The sequence below is a fragment of the Eschrichtius robustus genome, chromosome 5, assembly GCF_028021215.1.
Source record: "Eschrichtius robustus isolate mEscRob2 chromosome 5, mEscRob2.pri, whole genome shotgun sequence".
NCBI lineage: Eukaryota > Metazoa > Chordata > Mammalia > Artiodactyla > Eschrichtiidae > Eschrichtius > Eschrichtius robustus.
Window position 1 is genome coordinate 35831998 of NC_090828.1, and position 20436 is coordinate 35852433.

General features: G+C 35.2%; 1 protein-coding gene across 2 annotated transcripts; it reads left to right on the forward strand.

Moving 5' to 3' along the window:
- Positions 1–83: 83 nt before the first annotated feature.
- TYW5 (tRNA-yW synthesizing protein 5) lies at positions 84–19741 on the forward strand. 2 transcript variants are annotated; one of them, XR_011074132.1, is made up of 9 exons: positions 84–217; positions 5087–5241; positions 9552–9621; positions 12023–12067; positions 12695–12832; positions 14569–14656; positions 15061–15177; positions 17924–18254; positions 19683–19741. XR_011074132.1 is itself a non-coding variant. In XM_068544699.1 (8 exons), exons 1-8 carry the CDS (start codon positions 140–142, stop codon positions 18178–18180), a joined length of 948 nt encoding a protein of 315 aa, XP_068400800.1. In that variant the 5' UTR covers positions 84–139; the 3' UTR covers positions 18181–18342. The 2 variants fall into 2 exon arrangements, 1 of the variants encoding a protein (XP_068400800.1); XM_068544699.1 differs by lacking the exon at positions 19683–19741 and having other exon boundaries at positions 17924–18342.
- The last annotated feature ends 695 nt before the right edge of the window (positions 19742–20436 follow it).

The following is a 20436-nucleotide window of genomic DNA, read 5'->3' on the forward strand; positions in this document are numbered from 1 at the left end:
CTCGCGACTCAGCCGGCCTCGTGGACCTTTTCTCTCCCGGACCTTTTCTCTCCCGGACCTGTTTCCGGGCGGTCCGCGCGGTTGGAACGTGTTAGGGCCGAGGTTCCCAGGACTTGGAAGAGGATGGGCGTGAGCAACCATGGCCGGGCAGTGCTTCCCGGTACCCCGGCTCGAGGGCGTTTCGCAGGAGCAGTTCATGGAGCACCTCTATCCGCAGGTGAGGCCCTCTTGCGGGGCAGAACCGCGGGAAGCCGGTGGATACCCGTCCCTAGCGCTCCAGCGGCTCCGAATTGGTTTCTTGCGATCCAGGGTGTGGGGAGGAGGTGGCTGTCGGCAGAAGGTGGCTGGTTGGCCCGGCGGCCAAGGGAGAGGGTACATGGGGGATGTTGACTGGCTCATCTGTTAAGTTTTCCGTTCCACGTTTCTGGGGAGCAGGCTGACGGCAGAGCGCTGGCTACGAGAAATATTTTGCCTAAGAAGCCCTGCTAGCTGCTTAGCGGCCTTGCGGGAGTCTGATTACAAAGTCTTCTACCGTTACCATGGCAACCCAGGGAGTTCCCCCCCACCCCCACCCCAAGTCTTCCATCGGGTTTCCTAAAATCTAGAGGAGGTTTCGCCCCCAACCCCAGCCAGTGGCTTGAACGGCGCCTGTCAGTATACGCGAGTTACTGGATCTGAAGGAGAAGTTTTTCACTGCACTGAGCCAAAAGGGGAAGCAATGGGAATCCTCCGACAAACTTCCACTGGTCTTGGATTCTAACTAACGTGGGTTCTAGTTCAGACGTTCGATTCTCTTATACGTATAATTCGAACCTTAGTTCTCAGAGAAAAATACTAATGGGGAAAAAAAGTGTTTTTACTTGCCGTGCTTTGCAAGGGAATCCAGGCTTCAGAAAAACTAAGAATAAAGAGGCCAGCAGATATTTACAGAAAAAAAAAAAAAACCCCACAGGTTTACAGTTAGCCTGCTCATGAGAAAGAAACCCGCCCCCCCCCAGCAATTTTACTTGATATTTACATCTATAAGGGTGGTCATTGAGCTACAGTCCTGAGTATTACAAAAGTCAGGGATGAAGTTTTTTTCTTTTAGGAGTTAGCAGCCTATAGGGAGGATTCAAGCCTTAATTTATTTGGGAGACTAGTGCTAGATAGGTTGTTGTCCTCCCTACCCCACCGCAGGACACGTTAGTATAAGATGCCTTCAGGACAGTATTATGAAGACCAAATGATGTATGTATGTGGAAATGCTTTGGAAGATGAATAGCAAAAAGTGTTTTGTAATTTAGGCTTCCCAGACAAGACATACAATATGTCACAAAGCATCACTAAACTTCATAAAGTGGAAAATTACAAACAACACTCTGGTCACAATGTAGTAAAACTAGAAATTAATAACTAAATTGCAAAACATGCCATTTTTACCTGAAAACGCTAAAGAAAAGCTGTGAGGGGGTATAGTCCTATCAGATTTTTAAACATGTTTTAATATTTAATAGTGTGGTACGGGTGCATGAATAGACAGACCAGAGGAATAAAATAGAAAGTCTGGATGAAGGCAGATGTGTGTACACACACACAAGTATTTATCCAGGCTCTGGAGATATTTATATGTATGTGGAAATTTAGCATGTGATGAACATGACATTTTAAAAATCACTGGGGCAAAGGTGAACTTTTAAATAAATGGTGCTTGGACAAGTGGATGGTCACAGTCATTTAGAAAATGATAAAATTAGATTTATATCTGACACTGTACACAAGAGTGATCTTCAAATGGATCAGAGATCTAAATAAAAAAAAAGAAACTACGTTAAGTACTAGAGGAAAACATGGGTAAATTTCTCTGCAATCTAGGTCTATGGAAGGGCTTTCTAACTATGACTCAGGTGTGATAAATGATTAAAACTGTACATAAAATACAAACTGGGAGAAAAATATTTGCAACATATATTTCATTAAAGGGCAGTAAAAGCCCATGTATGTAAAAAACTTTTAAAAATTAATGGGGGGGAGGGCAAAAATCTGATTAAAAAATGAACAGTTGACAAAAAGATAAAAACGGCATCTAAACACATGAAAAGATGTTCAGTTTTATTCATAAGAGAAATTAAACTGAGATACCATTTATCTATAATATTGACAAAAATCAGAAGGCTTTAATAATAATATTCTTTGTGGGTCTGTGAAGAAACTGGTACTCTCACGTTTTATGCCAAGTAGTACAACCCTCATGGAGGGGAATTTGGCATATCTAACAAAACTGTTGATGTGTTTATTTATGATATAGCAATTCCTCTTTCGGAATTTACTCTGGGGATACACTTCCAACAGTATGAAAATTTCTAGGGTTTATTATGCTTGCAAATTATTGCAAATAACCTAAAAACCTATGCATAGGAGACTGATTAAATTGTCCATTTACACTAAGGTGTACTAAGCTGTAAAAAAGAATGAGGGAAATAATCTGAACTGATAGTAGTGATTTCCAGGATATATTTTTAAATTTTTTTAAAAAAGCAAATTACAAAAACAATACATAATAAGACACTTTTTGTATAAAAAAGAAGGGGAAATAAGAAAATATATATATTTTTGGTCACTATGCAAAAAAGAAATACAGGGACGATAAGCCAGACATTAATGAGACTGGTTATCTATAGGGGATGAGTGATTACGAGGTGGGTGATTATAGATGCGGTGACCTTTTTTGTATAATTTTGACTTTGGAGATCACGTTACTGTTTTATATTCTACAATAATAATAATAATAAAATTAACAAGGATGAGGAATGGTTCAAAAAAACCAACCAAACTCTAATATAGAATATAAAAGTAACAAGTGAACCTAAGTAAGGGAGAGGAGGAGAAGTAACCTAAGTCACTTTTGAACACAGTACTTTGATTATATATCAGTCTAAAAACAAAAAGAACTGTAAACAATACTGAATTCTAGTTTGTAGACTTTTTTTACAGTGGTGTAACTTAGCAATTGCAAAAACACTTATTGTGGATTCTGGGATTGTACAATTGATTAAACATTGAGGATGATAGGAACCAGGTTTCTCACTAAGAGAAGGGAGTTTACAAATATATAAACAATGAATATTAGAATAAATCTTGTGGTATAAGATCAGAATTAGGTATCCGTATTGGACGTATCGTGGTTCATCATACATCCATTAATTGTGTGTGTGTGTGTATGGTACATATTGAGAGAGAAAGAGAAATAGATAAATAGATATAACTATATGCATATGCAGAATATGTGTGTGTATATATATATATTTGGGGAGGAGAGAGTGAATATATACACACCTTCATGTGTTTCCTAGCTCTGTTCACTGAGAAGGCCTAGAAGTAATGACACACCAATAGTTATAAACACAGTCAGAACCCAGATCATGGTTTCTAAACAGCATTCCCCACTAGAAGAAACCAGAGCTGCTTGAAGAAATGACTAGAGGGCTGGGACAGAGATGTAAAAGGATACTGGATTGTGTTATTTTTCCATAAAGTAAGAAGTGCTGGGGTAAAACGTCACAAGAGCCAGCTCGAAGGGACTCCTGCTGGCCAAATCTGGGATAACTTGAGCATCAAAATTATATCAGTAGATTATAACTCAGTGAATAAAATAAGTGAATGGAGAAGTTAGAGCTGATTTTTACATTAGAATACCAATACATGTACTAACATGTAGAAGGTGATGGAGTTTTTTCTTTAATCACGATTTTTACACTCATCGTAGCAATACTTGATTGAGGCAGGAATTACCAGTTGATCAAAATTAACATCATAAATAATAGGGAAAATATCATGTGCTACCTGATGTGTTGCACTGAGAAAGACACAACATTGCTTTTGTGGTACATTCTTTCCAAAAATGAGTAACCTGAATCTAATATGAAGAAACATCGGATAAACCCAAGTTGAAGGGCATTCTACAAAATAACTAGCCTGTACTCTTCAAAAATGTCAAGGTCATAGAAGAGAGTCTGAGGAACTGTTCCAGAGTAAAAGAGATATAGTAATTAAATACAATGTGGCATCTCAGAAATAGGGAAAAAAATATAGAGGATATTATAAGGATGATTAGCAAAATTTGGATACAGACTGAATTAAAGTATTATATCAGTGTTAAATATAATTTTTTTTTAAATTTATTTATTTATTTTATTTATGGCTGTGTTGGGTCTTCGTTTCTGTGCGAGGGCTTTCTCTAGTTGCGGCGAGCGGGGGCCACTCTTCATCGTGGTGCGCGGGCCTCTCACTGTCGAGGCCTCTCTTGTTGCAGAGCACGGGCTCCAGACACGCAGGCTCAGTAGTTGTGGCTCACGGGCCTAGTTGCTCCGCGGCGTGTGGGATCCTCCCATACCAGGGCTCGAACCCGGGTCTCCTGCATTGGCAGGCAGATTCTCAACCACTGCGCCACCAGGGAAGCCCAATAATTTTGATAATTATTCTGTTATAAAAAGAATGTCTTTGTTCTCAGAAAATATACTCAAGTTTTAGAGATAAAGGAGCATGATGTCAGCAACTTACACTGAACTAGTTTAGAAAAAATTAAATTTCAAATGTTTCTCTCTGTACACACATAACAAGAGTGAGAGCAGATGGTAAAGTAAGTGGAGCAAAATGTTAAATTAACAACTAGTGACTCAGAGTAAATGGTATATGGGAGTTCTTTGTAGTGTTCTTACAACTTTTCCATAAGTTTAGAATGGTATCAAAATAAAAAGTTGCAAACAATATTTAAGTATAAAGCACAAATTTTAATCAGTCGTATTTTTTGTCATAAATAACACTCTAGAGAATGCTTTAAATAATACTCAGATTTCTCTTGTTTCTAAGCTTATGGTGGCACTTCTGTTTTGTTTGGATTTGTTTTCCTAATGTTAAAATTTTGTTCTAACTATATCACATGGGTCCTCTTCCTGTTTTAGTTACAGCATGAATTGTCAGAAGGTTTGATTTTGAGCATCTTGGGATAAAGAATCATTTCTTATTTGTTTTTATCCCTTTATTACCAGATACAGCTCCTGATACATTGTTGGTTTTCCCTAATTTTTGGTTGATTTTTTCCACACAGAGAAAACCTCTAGTGTTGGAAGGAATTGATTTGGGGACATGTACAAGCAAATGGACGGTGGATTACCTAAGCCAAATTGGAGGGAGGAAAGAGGTGAAGATTCATGTTGCTGCAGTTGCCCAGATGGACTTCATTAGTAAGAACTTTGTGTATAGGTATTTTCTTCTGAGCTTTACTCTCGGGATACACATAACTTTATTTAAACCTTTAAAATATTTTTGCATTATTATACAAAGACCATATGGCATTTTCTCTTTTGGCTAGTTTGATATAATTGTGGAGTAGCTTACTAAGTTTTAAAGAATGGCTTTTAAAAGACAAGAATTCTGAGCTTACATAATTATACAAAGACATTTCCAAAGACCATTTTAAAAATATGGTGTCTACCCAATACCTTCTGGAGTCATGGAAAGAGCAGAATTTCTGTAACTAGAGTTAGATTACATCTAAAGCTCGGTGTACTTTATTCATTCAATGCTTCATTAATTAGTTGATCCTCCCACATTAGTAATTGTTATCTAGAGTAATAAATTCTAAAGTTTTCCTTTATAACCTCTTTTGATTTTTAAATGCCCTATTTTGGGAATATTTTTTAATTCCAGATTGTTTTTAGATAAGTATAAGCTCATGTTTTCTTTTTCTGCCCTCTCCAGAAATATAAGACAAGTGGTTGCTATGTTTGGTATAATCTTTTATCAACTTGGATAAATCAGGCTTAATTTTCTTTTTTGTCCAAATAATCCTAAATACTTTAAAATTCCCTCATGGTTGTCGTTTTATGCTTTGGAATGTCTTAAAAGTAAAAGATAGTTAAATGCTGTGGAATATCTAAACTTGAAAGCTTTAAATGCTACAGTCTTATAGATTTAGTATGCTATTTATTCCCATGAGTTTATTCCCTTGAGTTTCACTAAAAATGTTAAATTTAAAAACAAACAACTTTCAAATTCTGAGCACGTGCAGTTCCCAGCAAATTCAGTCTATTGAAAAACCATGTTGTTCACAAAAGACTGATTTTTAAAGAAAGGTGGCTTTCACTGTTCCTTCCAGAGTTTAAAGATGAGTTAAACAGAGCTTCTAATGTCCAGGGCCATTCTTTTCTCCGTAGAGTTTCCCAAGTTCATATAGCAGCTTGCCAAAGCATTTCTCGGTTTTTGATCCTTTGAATATTTGCCATTACAGTTTTGGTTTTTAATAGGCCATGGATTGAATTTAATTACCATAAATTTTTTCAAGTGTAAGAACTTTTCATTTTTTATTAAATCAAGAAAGTGGAAGAAAGTGCTGGAATGATGAGCATTTTTCAGCCTGCAGTTAATGATGTTTATTTTCCAGGGAGCCCAATGCTGTAACAAATGGGTATTGAAACTTCATCTTGAGTTGCCTTGATGTTATGTCATGTCCTATAAACTTTTCAAAACATGTTTTGAAGCACGTATATTATGTAATAGTTCCTATTCCAGCTTCCTCTAAGCCTTTCACTACAGCTACTAAGGAGTTGCAAGATTATTTTCTTAGAGTAAGAAGGAAAATAGATTTAGTCATTTTGGGCAGTTATCAGGGAGTAGGAAAGAAGGGAGGCATCTAGACCAAAGACAGAGACTAGAAAGTAAGAAAACCTACACACATATATAATTATTATCAGTTCAGTTTAAGGTTGCATTTCTGCTTTTTAAACATTTGAAGATAAATATGTTTCCAAGTCTTAGCTTTTATTTCTCTCCTCTTGGTAGCTCTAACTGTTCTTCCAGAGTCAGTATACTATAAAAAAGAAGAGCCTTGTGGAGTGAAAGGATACTGTTGGTATTCTTCTGGCCATAGGTTTTTTTTTTTAAGCCTGAATCTTATATAAGCTTTGCTTCACTGCTTCTACCTATCACATCATCTGACTCCTATCATCATCCTGCTCTCATTGTTTGTTATACTTTCATCATTCCTGATCTTGATTTTGCGAAGCAGCCTTTCCAAAATGGGGAGCAGAACAGTAAAGATTTTTTTCTTCTTTTTCTAAATGTTGGTAACTGCTGCATGCTGCTGCATTATCATTGTTGTTAACCCCACCATCTGTCCTTTATTGAACACTTACTATATGTCAGGTACTGTGCATCCTAGATTATATTACTCATTTAAACTTTTGTGAGGTACATTTTTTAAATAATAATTATACAGATGAGGAAATGGAAGTTTAAAAACGTTAAATAACTTACTCAAGATTGTATAGCTTGAAATGATGGAACTAAGACTTATACCCAAATTTGCCTGACCCCACCAAGTCCTAATAATCCTAACCCCTCTTTGATACTACCTCCCTTACTGGTCTATATGTCAGTCCAGACGAGTGGAACTTCTATAGCAGATGCCCTTCTTATCGAAACATGCATAGGATAGATAAGACCTTAAGGCCAAGGAACTTAACAATTCACATACCTCATTTCCTCTTCTCTCAGCTTAGTTTCTGTAGAAGCTCTGACAGGTACTATGACCTAAAGGAGAAGGTTGCTGGGGGCACCCGAGTTCTGCTTCTCTGGACTGAGCTACTCTATCTGGCCTCTTCTTGTAAAGGTCTTGGGTTCTCTCTAGTAAAAAAGCTAAGCCTTAGCAACTGCACCAATTTCAGAGGTAGTTTTGGCCCAGAGAGGCTTCCACATTGTTCCCAAACTCTTCAAAGACGCTTTGGTAGGAGTGAAGAGTATATAGTGAGGTCAGAGATGGAAAACATTGAACAAATAAATTTGTTGATATTATTAGCCAAAACTGTAGTAGTAGATTGGTCTGAGTAGATGACAGACTCCTTGGAGTGCTCACTCTACATAATTATCAGCAGTGTGTCCTCAAATTCTGATTGACACCTGCTAGTCCATAATCTGACGTCAGACTCACTCAGCTTTGCAAAAGGATACAAGGCAGGAAACAGTATTCCAGCAGGATAGAATCAGCGGGAGTCCTTATACCAATCCAGAAGCCATTTTTTGGCTCACCAAGTGACAGCTTACTTGTAAGGGAACAAGACTGACTATAGAGGTGGATGCAGAAACACCGTAGCTTAGTAAAGCCACTTAGTCCGCAGAAACCAGCAGCATGTGAAATGGCTCATGACCTTAGCTTCTCAGTTCCTCCAAGGACCATACTCAGTTACTGAGTCACACTGCACACAGAGAAGCCAAGTTCTCTACTTCCTAACAAGGGGTTTAGTTCACTCACCATCCTTCTAGTCTAGACATAATAAAGAAAGGGTCTTTTTATTTTTATTTTTTTTTGGCTGCGCTGCACAGCATGCCAGATCTTAGTTCCCCAATCAGGGATTGAACCTGTGTCCCCTGCAGGGGAAGTGTGGAGTCCTAACCACTGGGCCGCCAGGGAATTCCCAAAGGGTCATTTTTTACAATAAACAATGTTACCTGTTCTAACAGCTGACATTCCACATTTATCTTAACCCAGTATGTTTCTAGGAAAACATTGCAAGGTCATCTTACAAGGAAATCTTACCTCCCCAAGTACAGATATCAAGTGGAAAGATATTTGGTAATAAGAGTGAAAGATTACAACTCTTGATCAGAGGTGTGGAGGATGGAGTACAGTGAGCCAGATGCTTTTGAAGTCATTGTCTCGATGTTCCTGATAAGGTATCATCTAGGGGGCAGTACATTTGATTCTAGAAGGTTGAATGGATAGGATGTGATGCAGAGAAAAGATAGCCCTTCAGGCTCAAGAGTGTGAGGTAAAGGAAACAAACTTTGCTTCTGCAGTGTTCAGCCCTGTTCACCAGGATGGAAGGAGACAGGCATTTGGGCAGAAATATGTAAGAAGAATAAAATTTGGTCACTTCACTGGAATTCCTGAGCTATTCCTCAGAAGCCTGAAATGATAGAGGGTGGTACAGGAGGATGAGAGCAGTTTTGTGTGCTAGTGCCAGAAGGCAGGTGAGAAGCAGAGGGGCTTTGTCTTCATTGGACTGTTTGCTTGTTGTCTCTTCCGAAGTAGCATTGGTATTGATAGCTTGCCCCATTCATCACAAGACTTGTTTTGCCAGGACACTTGAAAATTAGTAGCAATAAAGGCTTGAAAGTTGGTGTATTTTCAAAGATACCATATATACCATAGAACCAGAAACATTTTTCTTAACAGCAACTTGGAATAGAAGTATATTGATATGAGAAGGATCCATCTGTACTGTAGATCTATTTGAAATCAAAATTTCAGACAACCTAGGTCAAATAAGCTCAATGCTAAATGAATTTTGAAAACTTAGAATTCTACATAATAGGTTATAATAAAAATTATGGATATTGTAAAACAGAAGATAGATCTAACTCCAACAAGCAGTGTATATATATATATATATACACACACACACACACACACACACATATATATATATATACACATATATATATTTATAGTGACTAGAGTATTACTAGATGATTTATTGTTACTAAGTCCAAGGATTCTTTTGTGTTTATTTCAGAACTTTACCTTTTGGCAAGTTGGTTCAGAGGGCCTCTGAAGAAAAGCATAAGGAATTCTTTATTTCAGAGGTAATTGCTTTTAACACATTTTCTTAAGAAAGCATTAATATGTAAATACTAAATTGTTTTCTTATAAAAGAATATTAGATATGTAAGAACTATAGCGTTCCATATATCCTAGCTGTGTTATTTATTAGGTCTCAAACCTTGTCCAAATTATCTTTCTGTGCCTCAGTGTTCTCATCTGTGAAATAGGAATAATAACGGTACCTATTTCACAAGGTTTTTGTGACAGTTAACTAAAGAAAATCTATGGAGTACTTAGCACAGTGCCTGGCACGTAGGAACCACTCAACTAAATGTTAGCTATTAATATTCCTCTGAAAATGCTTTGGTCTGATATGCCAAGTTCAAATGCTAATGGATAACTTTATTTTCATATCTTACTATTAGACTATTTCTATATTTTATTATTGTTATTATCAATGTGATTTCTATTGTGTGTATTTAATATTTGTTCAGAATTAAATGCAGAAGAATTCATATTTACATTATAATCCAGCTTTAAATAATTCAGTTTAAATGTCTTGAGATAAGGCATTGAGGCTTTTATAAATACCTTTTTAAAAAAAAATTTACTCTGTTATCTCAAAAGCACATTTGAAAAATAAACTGCTTTTTAAGCTTTGAAGAAAGCTATTGTCTGCATCTGAGCCAGCTGGGCTGTTTGTCAGTTTGGTGGTAAAAAGTGTTGTGTTTTCACAGTTCTTTCATCGGGTAACGTTTACACTATATCCACCAGTATCTCTACAAACTCCAGAAATCTGTATTCTATAGTATGACTAGAATATCTACTAAAACTGAATCTATTAGCTATACCTGAAAAATGTTTTTTAACGTTACAGCCATGCTTTAACATATATGTTCAGTTGCCCTTTGGTATCAGTCCTTTCCTGTCCAAGGGTAATGAGTGGCACAGATGTAAATAGCCATGAAATGTCAAGTGAAGTAAAAGAAACAGAGACAAGATAAAGGGATTAAAGTCTAAAAATTAGGGTGAGTGTGTAAGTAAGATGAATATGGACTCTCAGTTCAGTTCTCTAGGAAGCATATGCTGAGATGGAATTAGGACTACAAAAGGTTTATTGGGGACTAATACCTGTGAAAGGAAAGGAGAGGATTGAGTAGAGGGTGCCATCAGACAGTGATACAGAGCTAACTGTCTCTCTGCCAGCTCAGTGTGGAACTCCTGAGCGAAGACGACCTCTTAGAGGAGTCCTGTCTTGGGTAGCAATGTCTAGGCCTTTTACCATCTTGCTTAGTCATTGGCTGGGGCTACCCCAAGAAGAGCATGACCTTTAGTTCAAAGGGTGAGGTGGACCTGCAGGAGTTAACAGCTGGCAGCTGTAACTTAATCACACTCCTTGCAAGTAAGTTATGAATCCTTTCTTGAAGGGGGGTCTGCGGTGCATCTCTGTACCTGCCACATGAATTTGCCTTTTAAATCTTGAAACATTAGAACTGGTAGAAACTCTTAGAATTTTGAAGAACATACTTTGAAATCTATTTAGCCAGTAATAAATTTATGGAACTTATTTGATATGGTACTAGTTAAAATTTTAAAAACAGTGAATCTAGGAGTTTAGTAAAATTTATGAACAGAGATGTATAATATATTGTTAGGGTAAATAGGATATATTTTGAAGTTTGTGTTATAATGGTCAATGTAAGTATAAAAGAGGCAGAATTCTTGAGTTGGGTTGCCCCTGTGCTTGACCTGATATATCTCAGTTCTCTAATTATTACAGGAAATGCAGGCAATACAGTGCTTCATAATTCAAATAGTTCCCTATTAGAGCTACTCAGTGAAGTTATAATGACAATTTTTTAAAGCATCAACTTAAACTTATTACTGTGAAATGACATATTTCTAATTTGTACATGAGCTGACTCTTAAGGATTTGGGTTGAGAATTATATGATTAGGGATAAACTTAGCTTTATAAAATGCAATGTTTCAGATTTTTAAAAAATTACTTTTAAAAGTATAAAGTATTTTATTTATCTTCTATTCTACATTTATATTAGTTTGTTGTTGGCCCTTAGCAATGCTATGAGATCATATGTGCTATACAAATGGGAGTTCTTTTAAGTCTTAAGACACTGTTAAGATTGTAAATAATTTGGAGTATGAAGTCTAAATTAAGCATTGTGGCTTTAGATGTGGTATGTGTGTGTTGCCTTTAGGATTTATTTTACTTAATGTTTTGTGGATCCTGTCGTTATTACAAGCAGCATATAGAGACATTTCTTCATACAGCCACCAGAGAGCATTAGTAGAAAGGGTAAGAAAATGGAACTTTTTCAAAAATGACTTAAGAAGGTTAGATTTTCAGATTCATTTCCTTCCATCTTTACTTTCTAATATTTTTAAGTGAATACTGATGTTGTTTTTCTTCGGGATGTTTAAGGATGAGAAGTACTACCTACGATCACTTGGAGAAGACCCTAGAAAGGTAAGAATTCTGAATGTAACAAGTTGTCTAATCTCTCCACAATTAAGAAATCTGCTCTACTGTATATTTTACAGATGGCCATTCAGCTAATAAAATATAATCTAAAATAATTATAAAAATCATGGATAATTCATATATATGTATTCAGAATCAAATTGATATGGACACAGTGTTAAGGAGTGGTCCCTAAAATGATCAAGTCAGATTCTATTTTTTCTCTTTATGGCACTATTATTTCTTTACCTTCTTTTATTCTTCTCCCTTAGTGGTACCCACAGGTTTTATGTAATTGATAACATTCAAGTTGATGACTCCTAAACTTAAATATTAGAGTAGATGGCAATTGTATGATTCTTGCTTAAAGTAGGAAGAACTTTTCTATTAATGAAGCATATTAAGCTTAACAATAGTGACATTGTTGAATGTCTTGGTACATAGTCGGTCATTCCTTCAGTCGAAAGATCATGCGTTGGCTATGGTCACATCCTAGTATTTTAAAGCAGTGAGCAGAGTTTTGCCCCATTCCTCCTTATTATCATGGGCTCTGATGGCAGCCTTAGATAAAATAAGCATTATGCTAATATTGTGTTTATTATTAAAATTCTCATTATGTTTCTCTCAATGCAGGATGTTGCAGATATCAGAAAGCAGTTTCCTTTATTGGAAGGAGATATTAAGTTTCCAAAATTCTTCAAAGAAGAGCAGTTCTTTTCCAGTGTTTTTCGAATTAGCTCACCAGGGTTACAACTTTGGACCCACTATGATGTATGCTACATAAATGAGAAATCTAAAACTACAGTAGCTCTTTAGAATTTATGGACTTAACATTCACAGTTTCAACTTTCTGGAGGTTACCCCAAAGATCTTTGACATGTAACTTGCTGAAACATGAGGTTTGAAAACAGGTGCTCTGCAAGGAGTGAATTATTTTAGTTAATGCCAAAGCCTAGTTAGTTTCTTATATTTGCATTTCTCTGTGGTCTTATTCTTGGTTCCTCATTATATATATACTCAGTTTTTTGAAGTGCTTTTTTTTACATGTGAAAAGTAGACACCAGATGAGGGGGAAAGCTGCGAAAGTGGGAAAAATGTTAAGGTTGTGGTATGAGGATGTTGAAGTGATACATGACTAGATGGAACCATTGTTGAGGAGAAAGGCAGAAGTTTGTAGAGAGCCATTTCCAATTATAAGAATCTGGGGACACCTGAAGGTCTTAGGCTATATATCCCTTGAGCATGTCAAGTGTCTACTGTATTTATTGAGCAGCAAGATGTGTAGAGTATTGATCTTGATCATTTATTCTATGGTGTTACAATTTTATTTGCTTAAACATATGCATATAAGTATCTAAAAATATTAAAAATCTAGTATTGTGTTTGGTTTGGTGTTGGGTGGAGAAATTTAGAAAGCTTAAAGCAATACCTAATAGGTTTCTAAAGATAAAAGAATATTTTGAAAAGTTCTGAATTAAATTTAATAAAGTTTTAGAAGTGTGTTTTACAATTTAGCTGAGGCCCTTGGGAGGATTTTAACATAGTAACTCTATAATTAAATGAGATAGATATAAAGTCTTAGCATATTTTTTAAGGTTTTATTTACATGAATGATAAGGTGAGAAAATGATGTGTTAACTCATACTTTTTAACTGTATTCAATGACTATATTTTATGTAGTATCCATTTTATCTTAAATATAAAGTTTTTCTTAAACATAAAAATAAGTCAAAGGAATGCTAGTTACATAGTTAAAGTTTACATAAGTCAAGGGTTAGTGGTAAAAGGAGAAATGCTTAGGTAGAAGTGATATGTACTCAATAAATAATCATGAATATATCTTGCTTAGTATGTATTTTAATTCCTTAGCTGAGAATTATGCAGCTCTGCCTTTTAACATTTTTCAAAATTTGTACTAATGTAGTGTACCCTTACAAACACAGGAAAAGTCAGGATTGCTCCATTATTAATAGGTTCATCAAGAAAATTTGCCAAGTTATAGTCCTATAGAAATAATTTGGAAATCAAGATACATACCTATAACCAAATTATGGTTGGCCATATAGTAAAAGAGTTCAGCAGTAATTGCAGCAGTACCATGTATTTTCCCAACACCTGGTTTTCCTAAGTGCTTTCAACCTGTTGTCTAATTTTGGCCTTATAGCATTCCTTGACAGATAAGTAAGATAGATACTTACCAAGGGGAGCCTCAAATAGGTGTAACTATACTTGCTATCAGAATGGTGGGGCAAAGGCAAATAGTTTTCTGACTTCAGATTTCCTACCAGCGTGCCAATCCTTCCCATTTGAAGACAGTGTTGGAGAAATAACGACACAGTTATGTAACACAACTGTTTTCCTTGTTAGATTACAATATTACTGTAAGTTTTAGGTAATGTGAGTCAAGCTTTATTAAAGAATAGGATTTACGGTTAACTGGAATACCATTGGTTCTGTGTATTTGAATTTTAGATACTACTTATTCATAAGTTCTTATTCGTCTTCAGGTAATGGATAACTTCTTAATACAAGTGACAGGAAAAAAGCGTGTTGTACTATTCAGTCCTCGAGATGCCCAATATTTATATTTATCAGGTACTATTTTTTTTTTAAGTTTAAATTTCTGAAGTTTTATTTATTCAGTTAGTTTTTTTTTTTGAATCTCTTCATTCTCATAGAAAAACTTTGTAGGGCTTCTTCCTAATTATGATGTATTGTATTCTCCATTGTGTACGTGTATACATGTGATGATAGGCAATATGAAGAATGAGATTTTCAGATTATCTTAATTCTATTACATGGATGTCAATGGTTATAAATAAAGGATGGGTTATTGAAAATTGTCTTAGGTTTCAGGAGAATAGTAATCATTCTCACATTGTGAGTACACAAAAGTAGTTGTACAGGAAAAAAATAAATTTTCAAATTTATATTTGTGGTTACTTTTTAAAAAAGTGCTAACTGCTCAATCTATATTATCCTTTTTTGGAACTTTTCAGGTACTAAATCAGAAGTACTGAATGTAGATAACCCAGACTTAGCTAAATATCCACTGTTTTCCAAGGCTAGACGGTATGAATGTTCCCTTAAAGCTGGAGATGTATTATTCATTCCTGGTAAGAGTTCTAGACTTCAGTAATTTGCTCTTTATAATATTTGTACTCTGTCATCCATCCATTATATGATTTTTTTAGTAAAAAAAATTTGTTAGATGTATCCTGTCATATACAAGATGATTTTTATACACAGATGTGTATGTGTTTAAAGTATGCTTAGACAAATTCTTACAATATTAACAATCTTGTTTTCAAAGGCAACCTATAAATATAATATTATTATACTCTAAGTTCTTTTATTAAAGGATATCAAACAAGATACTTTATTATCTGGGAGAAGATTATACCTCATTGTACTTTTAAAATCATTTTGTTTCTAAAATATTAACATGTTTTAGAACTGTCACTTAAGTATTTACCAAGAAATAGTAAATATATTTCAAAGCCAAGAGAGATCAGAGATTTTATTAAATATCAAAATGTTACAGTCTTAATACCTATGATATCTTTTGTATGCATTATTTTTCTACAGTCTGAATTAGTGTCACTTGATTTTTTTGAACAGTAAATAGGTGTTAGTTATTGTTAGTAACCAGTGATATAATTAACATCTGTAATTATTATGCAAAACTGAATACCTGAAGATTATAAAATCATAATTAAGATTAAAGGGATGCATTAACAAATTCTATTTATATAGTTTTATTTTCTATATCTAAGTTAATATGTTTATAATAATAACTTTTCAGTGATAATAAAATTAAGTTAAAAAGTATTAATAATAATATGATGATCTCATTTGGGACTAGATTATAAATTCTTGGAGGACAAGGAACCATGTTTTGTTAATCTTTGTATTGTCCTGATAAAAGGTCCTTCACATAATTGTGTATAAAAATTTGATACCTTGACTTCTTAATCTTCATTGAAAACAACGAGCACATTTTTTTTTTTTAACATCTTTATTGGAGTATAATTGCTTTACAATGGTGTGTTAGTTTCTGCTGTATAACAAAGTGAATCAGCTATACATATACATATATCCCCATTTCTCCTCCCTCTTGCATCTCCTTCCCACCCTCCCTATCCCACTCCTCTAGGTGGACACAAAGCACCGAGCTGATCTCCCTGTGCCATGTGGCTGCTTCCCACTAGCTGTTTTACATTTGGTAGTGTATATATGTCCCTGCCACTCTCACTTCGTCCCAGCTTACCCTTCCCCCTCCCCGTGTCCTCAAGTCCATTCTCTATGTCTGCATCTTTATTCCTGTCCTGCCCCTAGGTTCTTCAGAACCTTTTTTTTTTTTTTTTTAGATTCCACATATGTGTGTTAGCATACGTTATTTGTTTTTCTCTTTCTTAGTTCACTCTGTATGACAGACTCTAGGTCCATCCACCTCACTACAAATAACTCAATTTCGTTCCGTTTTATGGCTGAGTAATATTCCATTGTATATATGTACCACATCTTCTTTATCCATTCATCTGTCGATGGACACTTAGGTTGCTTCCATGTCCTGGCTATTGTCAATAGAGCTGCAGTGAACATTGTGGTACATGACTCTTTTTGAATTATGGTTTTCTCAGGGTATATGCCCAGTAGTGGGATTGCTACAACCAGCACATATTTTTTAAGTCCATTGCCATTACTTAAATTTTGGGGTTTTGTGTCTTGAGAGCATGGTTAAGGGTGATGTAGTTCTCCCTTATTCTGTATACAACTTTAAGAGAAGAAAAAAAACAAAACAAAACAGAAATACTGAACATTTGCATATATTTTGAAGTAAGAGCACAAGTCCCATCTTTGGATGTAAATTTAATAGAATGGTTACCTTTTTTTCCTGTTACATTGAATATGGAAAAACACGTTCTGAAAGAAAGAGTAGTTAAGATTAAAACCATGTTTGGAACCTAGTTTTGTAAATCAAAATATTTTAAGCTTTTGTTTCTCCTAGAGCACTCAGAATGAGTTTGTTTCTAAAATTTAGCATCTTATAAATCTTCCTTTCTCCTTTCCACAAGATTAAACTTTTTTTGGATGTGACTAGTATTTCATCTTTATTATATTGTAGTGTTGCTTTAGTATTTCTGTAGCACCTGTGTTTTGAAAATAGACTCAATTGAAAACAAAGAAGTAAGCTTTCTAGTGGAAGTAAAATATTAATTAGCTATATGATAAAAGTTTACTCATCCTCTCCACAACCAAAATATTTGCTTTTGTTTTATATACTTATTATAAAGGAGCTGAAAGAAATATAAGACGATTATAATTGCATTAGAAATGTAAAACTGAGGAGGCTACAGTGAATGCAGATTCAAGCAAGTTAGAAAACCAAATGCAGCTTGCACAGGAAGTCTTTGAGAACAAAAGTACTGTACTGAGTCAGAAAAGGTCAACGATACTCCTCAAATAATTGAAATGTTCTGTGTATAAAAAATGAACACTTTTGATGTGGTTGTGTGACTCAGGTAGTGTAAACAAGTAACACAAAACACAGCCCCAAATTACAGAACTACAAAACAAATATAACTTTATTATGTCTTTCAAGTTAAAAGGAAAGATTGCTACTTCCAAAGGTTTTAAACGTAGGGTTGTGCTATTGACACTTTAAATTGGTTGGCAATTCATAAAAGTTAAAATGATTCTGTTAAAAGCTGGGAGTGTGCTAACGAAGGGATCTAGTTACAAGAATTATTTCTTGCATTGGCTATAATGCAATTCGTGATATTTCACTGACATTTTGGGTTTTTTTTTTTAACTGTAGCTTTTATTTTTAACTTTTTTTCTTTTTTAAAACTTTTCCAGCTTTATGGTTCCATAATGTAGTATCTGAAGAGTTTGGAGTGGGAGTGAATGTCTTTTGGAAGCATCTTCCATCTGAATGCTATGATAAAACGGATACCTATGGAAACAAAGATCCTACAGCAGCATCAAGAGCTGCACAAATTTTGGACAGAGCCTTAAAAACCCTGGCTGAATTACCAGAGGAATACAGGGACTTCTATGCACGGCGAATGGTCTTGCACATTCAAGACAAAGCCTATAGCAAAAGCTTTGAATAAATATTGAAGTGAATGCAGTGAGCATAAACTTTTAAATACAGTTCAACTCGAATATTGGAAAAGTATAACAAGATGTAAATTATTTTTTTAAAGATTTATCCTTTGTTAGAATAGGAAAGATAAATCAATCTCAGGTTTACAGATTAAATAAGTATGAAGGCATGTTTGTGTGGTTTCTACTTAATACAGATTGTTATGGTTGAAAAAGTGCTGCAGTGGGACAGCTCTTTAGCTTTCAGGTGCAAATAACTAAAAATCCAACTTAAAATGACCTAAACAATAAGAAAATGTATTGAATCATTATACATGAAGTCTACTGATAGAAAGGGCTTCAGTATTTCCATTCCAGTGATTCAGAAGGGTCACCAGGAACCTTTGGGGGTTTTTTCTCCCGTTTTCAACTGCAGCATTGGCATCATCCTAGTGCTGGCTACCCTCGTGGTCATGGGATGGTTGCCAATAGCAGTTGGGGCTGTGTGCATGTTCATTTACATGAAGTGGAGGAATCAGGGAGGATTCCAGGGGCCCTCTCTTAACATGCAAAAGCTTTCCCAGAATTTGCCGCCAGATGCTTGGGTCTCATTGATCTAAAGTGGCTTAGACCTGTCCATCCCTGAGCCAGTCACTGGTAAAGGATATGGAATAACTCTTAGGTCAGTTGGGGCTACTGGAGCTGGAAGTAGAATCCGCTGCCCCTGAGACACATGAGGTATATATATGGGGGCAGAATGGATAATTTTTAGAATCAGAATCCAGATAAGGAAAAAACATGGGCAACGAACAATATGTACTACATTAATCTTTTGAGCTTTTTATAACATACAGATGCCTAGGCCCCATCTTTGTAGACTCTGATTCAGTATTTTGGGGGTTTGGCATAGGTATCAATATATTTAATAGAACTCATAGATTGTTTTGATGCATAATTAGGATTGAGAACAACTGGATTAGATGATAGTGATTTGGACTATTAGTTTTGTGATTTGTCCAAAGCAAATGTTTAATCTGATCCTGGTTTTCTTGGTACCCAGTAAAAGGCCTGCCTTTTTCAGTTTTTGAATGTCAGAAAATATTCAAATCAGTTTTAATTTATACCTATGGCTAAACTTTAACCTAATTCAAGTTTTCCCCAGTAGATGTTTTCTGCCTATCCCCTTTTAAAAAAAATTTCTTTTAAGAATGAATACGAGATCCCAATAACGTCATTATTGAAGACAATCAGCGATTGTATGTGGATCTATGCCATTCTTTGTTTTGCACCTAGTAATTTTATTGCAGTGTCATTGAAGAAAGACCATATATATTTACTGAATACAAATGTGCCCATCTAAAGCAATCTGAGTACATCGATTTAGTGCATTTTAATTATGGAGAAAACTTTCTTTTAAAAATAATTCATCCACTCATACCGTGTTTGGAGTTGGATTAATTTCAGGTATAAAAAGCAAATTACAACAAATAAGAAAGGAAAAGTATATAAAAAATTGTTCTCAACTTCACAGGCATCTTTGGGAAGAGAGAATGAAGTTACTCAGGTCAACAAAAGTAAGTCGGTCAAAAAAATTGTTTTATATCTAATTATTAGATTTTGATTTTTATTATTTCTTAGGTTAAGCAAAGAACTTCTTTAATGATTTTCTTTGGGAAGAAAAAAAAAGAGCAAAACCCCTTTTAGTTGGAATAGTATTTAGAGTCAGCTCTTTAATAAACCCTTTTTTTTTTAAACCAGTAAGAGAATCAGTGCAAAATATGTATGTCCACAGCCATGTGGAAAACTAGGAAGTAAAGCTGAGATTACAATTTGCCTAACGAATATTCATTTTAATTCAGTTTATTTGGAAAGTAAACTGGACGACTTTAGGCAAGTTAGTCTCTTAAGAAGCTTAATTTTCCTCATCTTTAAAATAAAACTTGAACTTTATAGGATTGCTACAGAAATAAAGGAGATAGCTCAAGGGCAGGAACATAGTTGATGGCTGGTGCTAGCTTCCATTTAATATTCCTTTGCTGAGAGATTTGAGGTAGTTCCTATTGCAACGTTAAATTATAATATCTACAATACCGATGAATCCTTTGGGAGGTTTTATTTATTTTTGGGGGGGGTTTAAAATTCCTGGTCATAATTTTTAATGTTAGGGTCTTTATGTTTATTTTTTTGTTTTTTTTGGCCGTGCCGCAAGGCATGTGGGATCCTAGTTCCCTGACCAGGGCCTGAACCCGTGCTCCCCCTGCATTGGAATCGCAGTCTTAACCACT

What these genes read in the sequence shown, in the direction of transcription:
- TYW5 (XM_068544699.1), top strand. Translation starts at nt 140, where the DNA reads ATGGCCGGGCAGTGCTTCCCGGTACCCCGGCTCGAGGGCGTTTCGCAG. An exon ending in TGGAGCACCTCTATCCGCAG is followed by an intron (nt 218 to 5,086) that starts GTGAGGCCCTCT and finishes TTTTCCACACAG; the next exon opens with AGAAAACCTCTAGTGTTGGA. An exon ending in AGGAATTCTTTATTTCAGAG is followed by an intron (nt 9,622 to 12,022) that starts GTAATTGCTTTT and finishes GGGATGTTTAAG; the next exon opens with GATGAGAAGTACTACCTACG.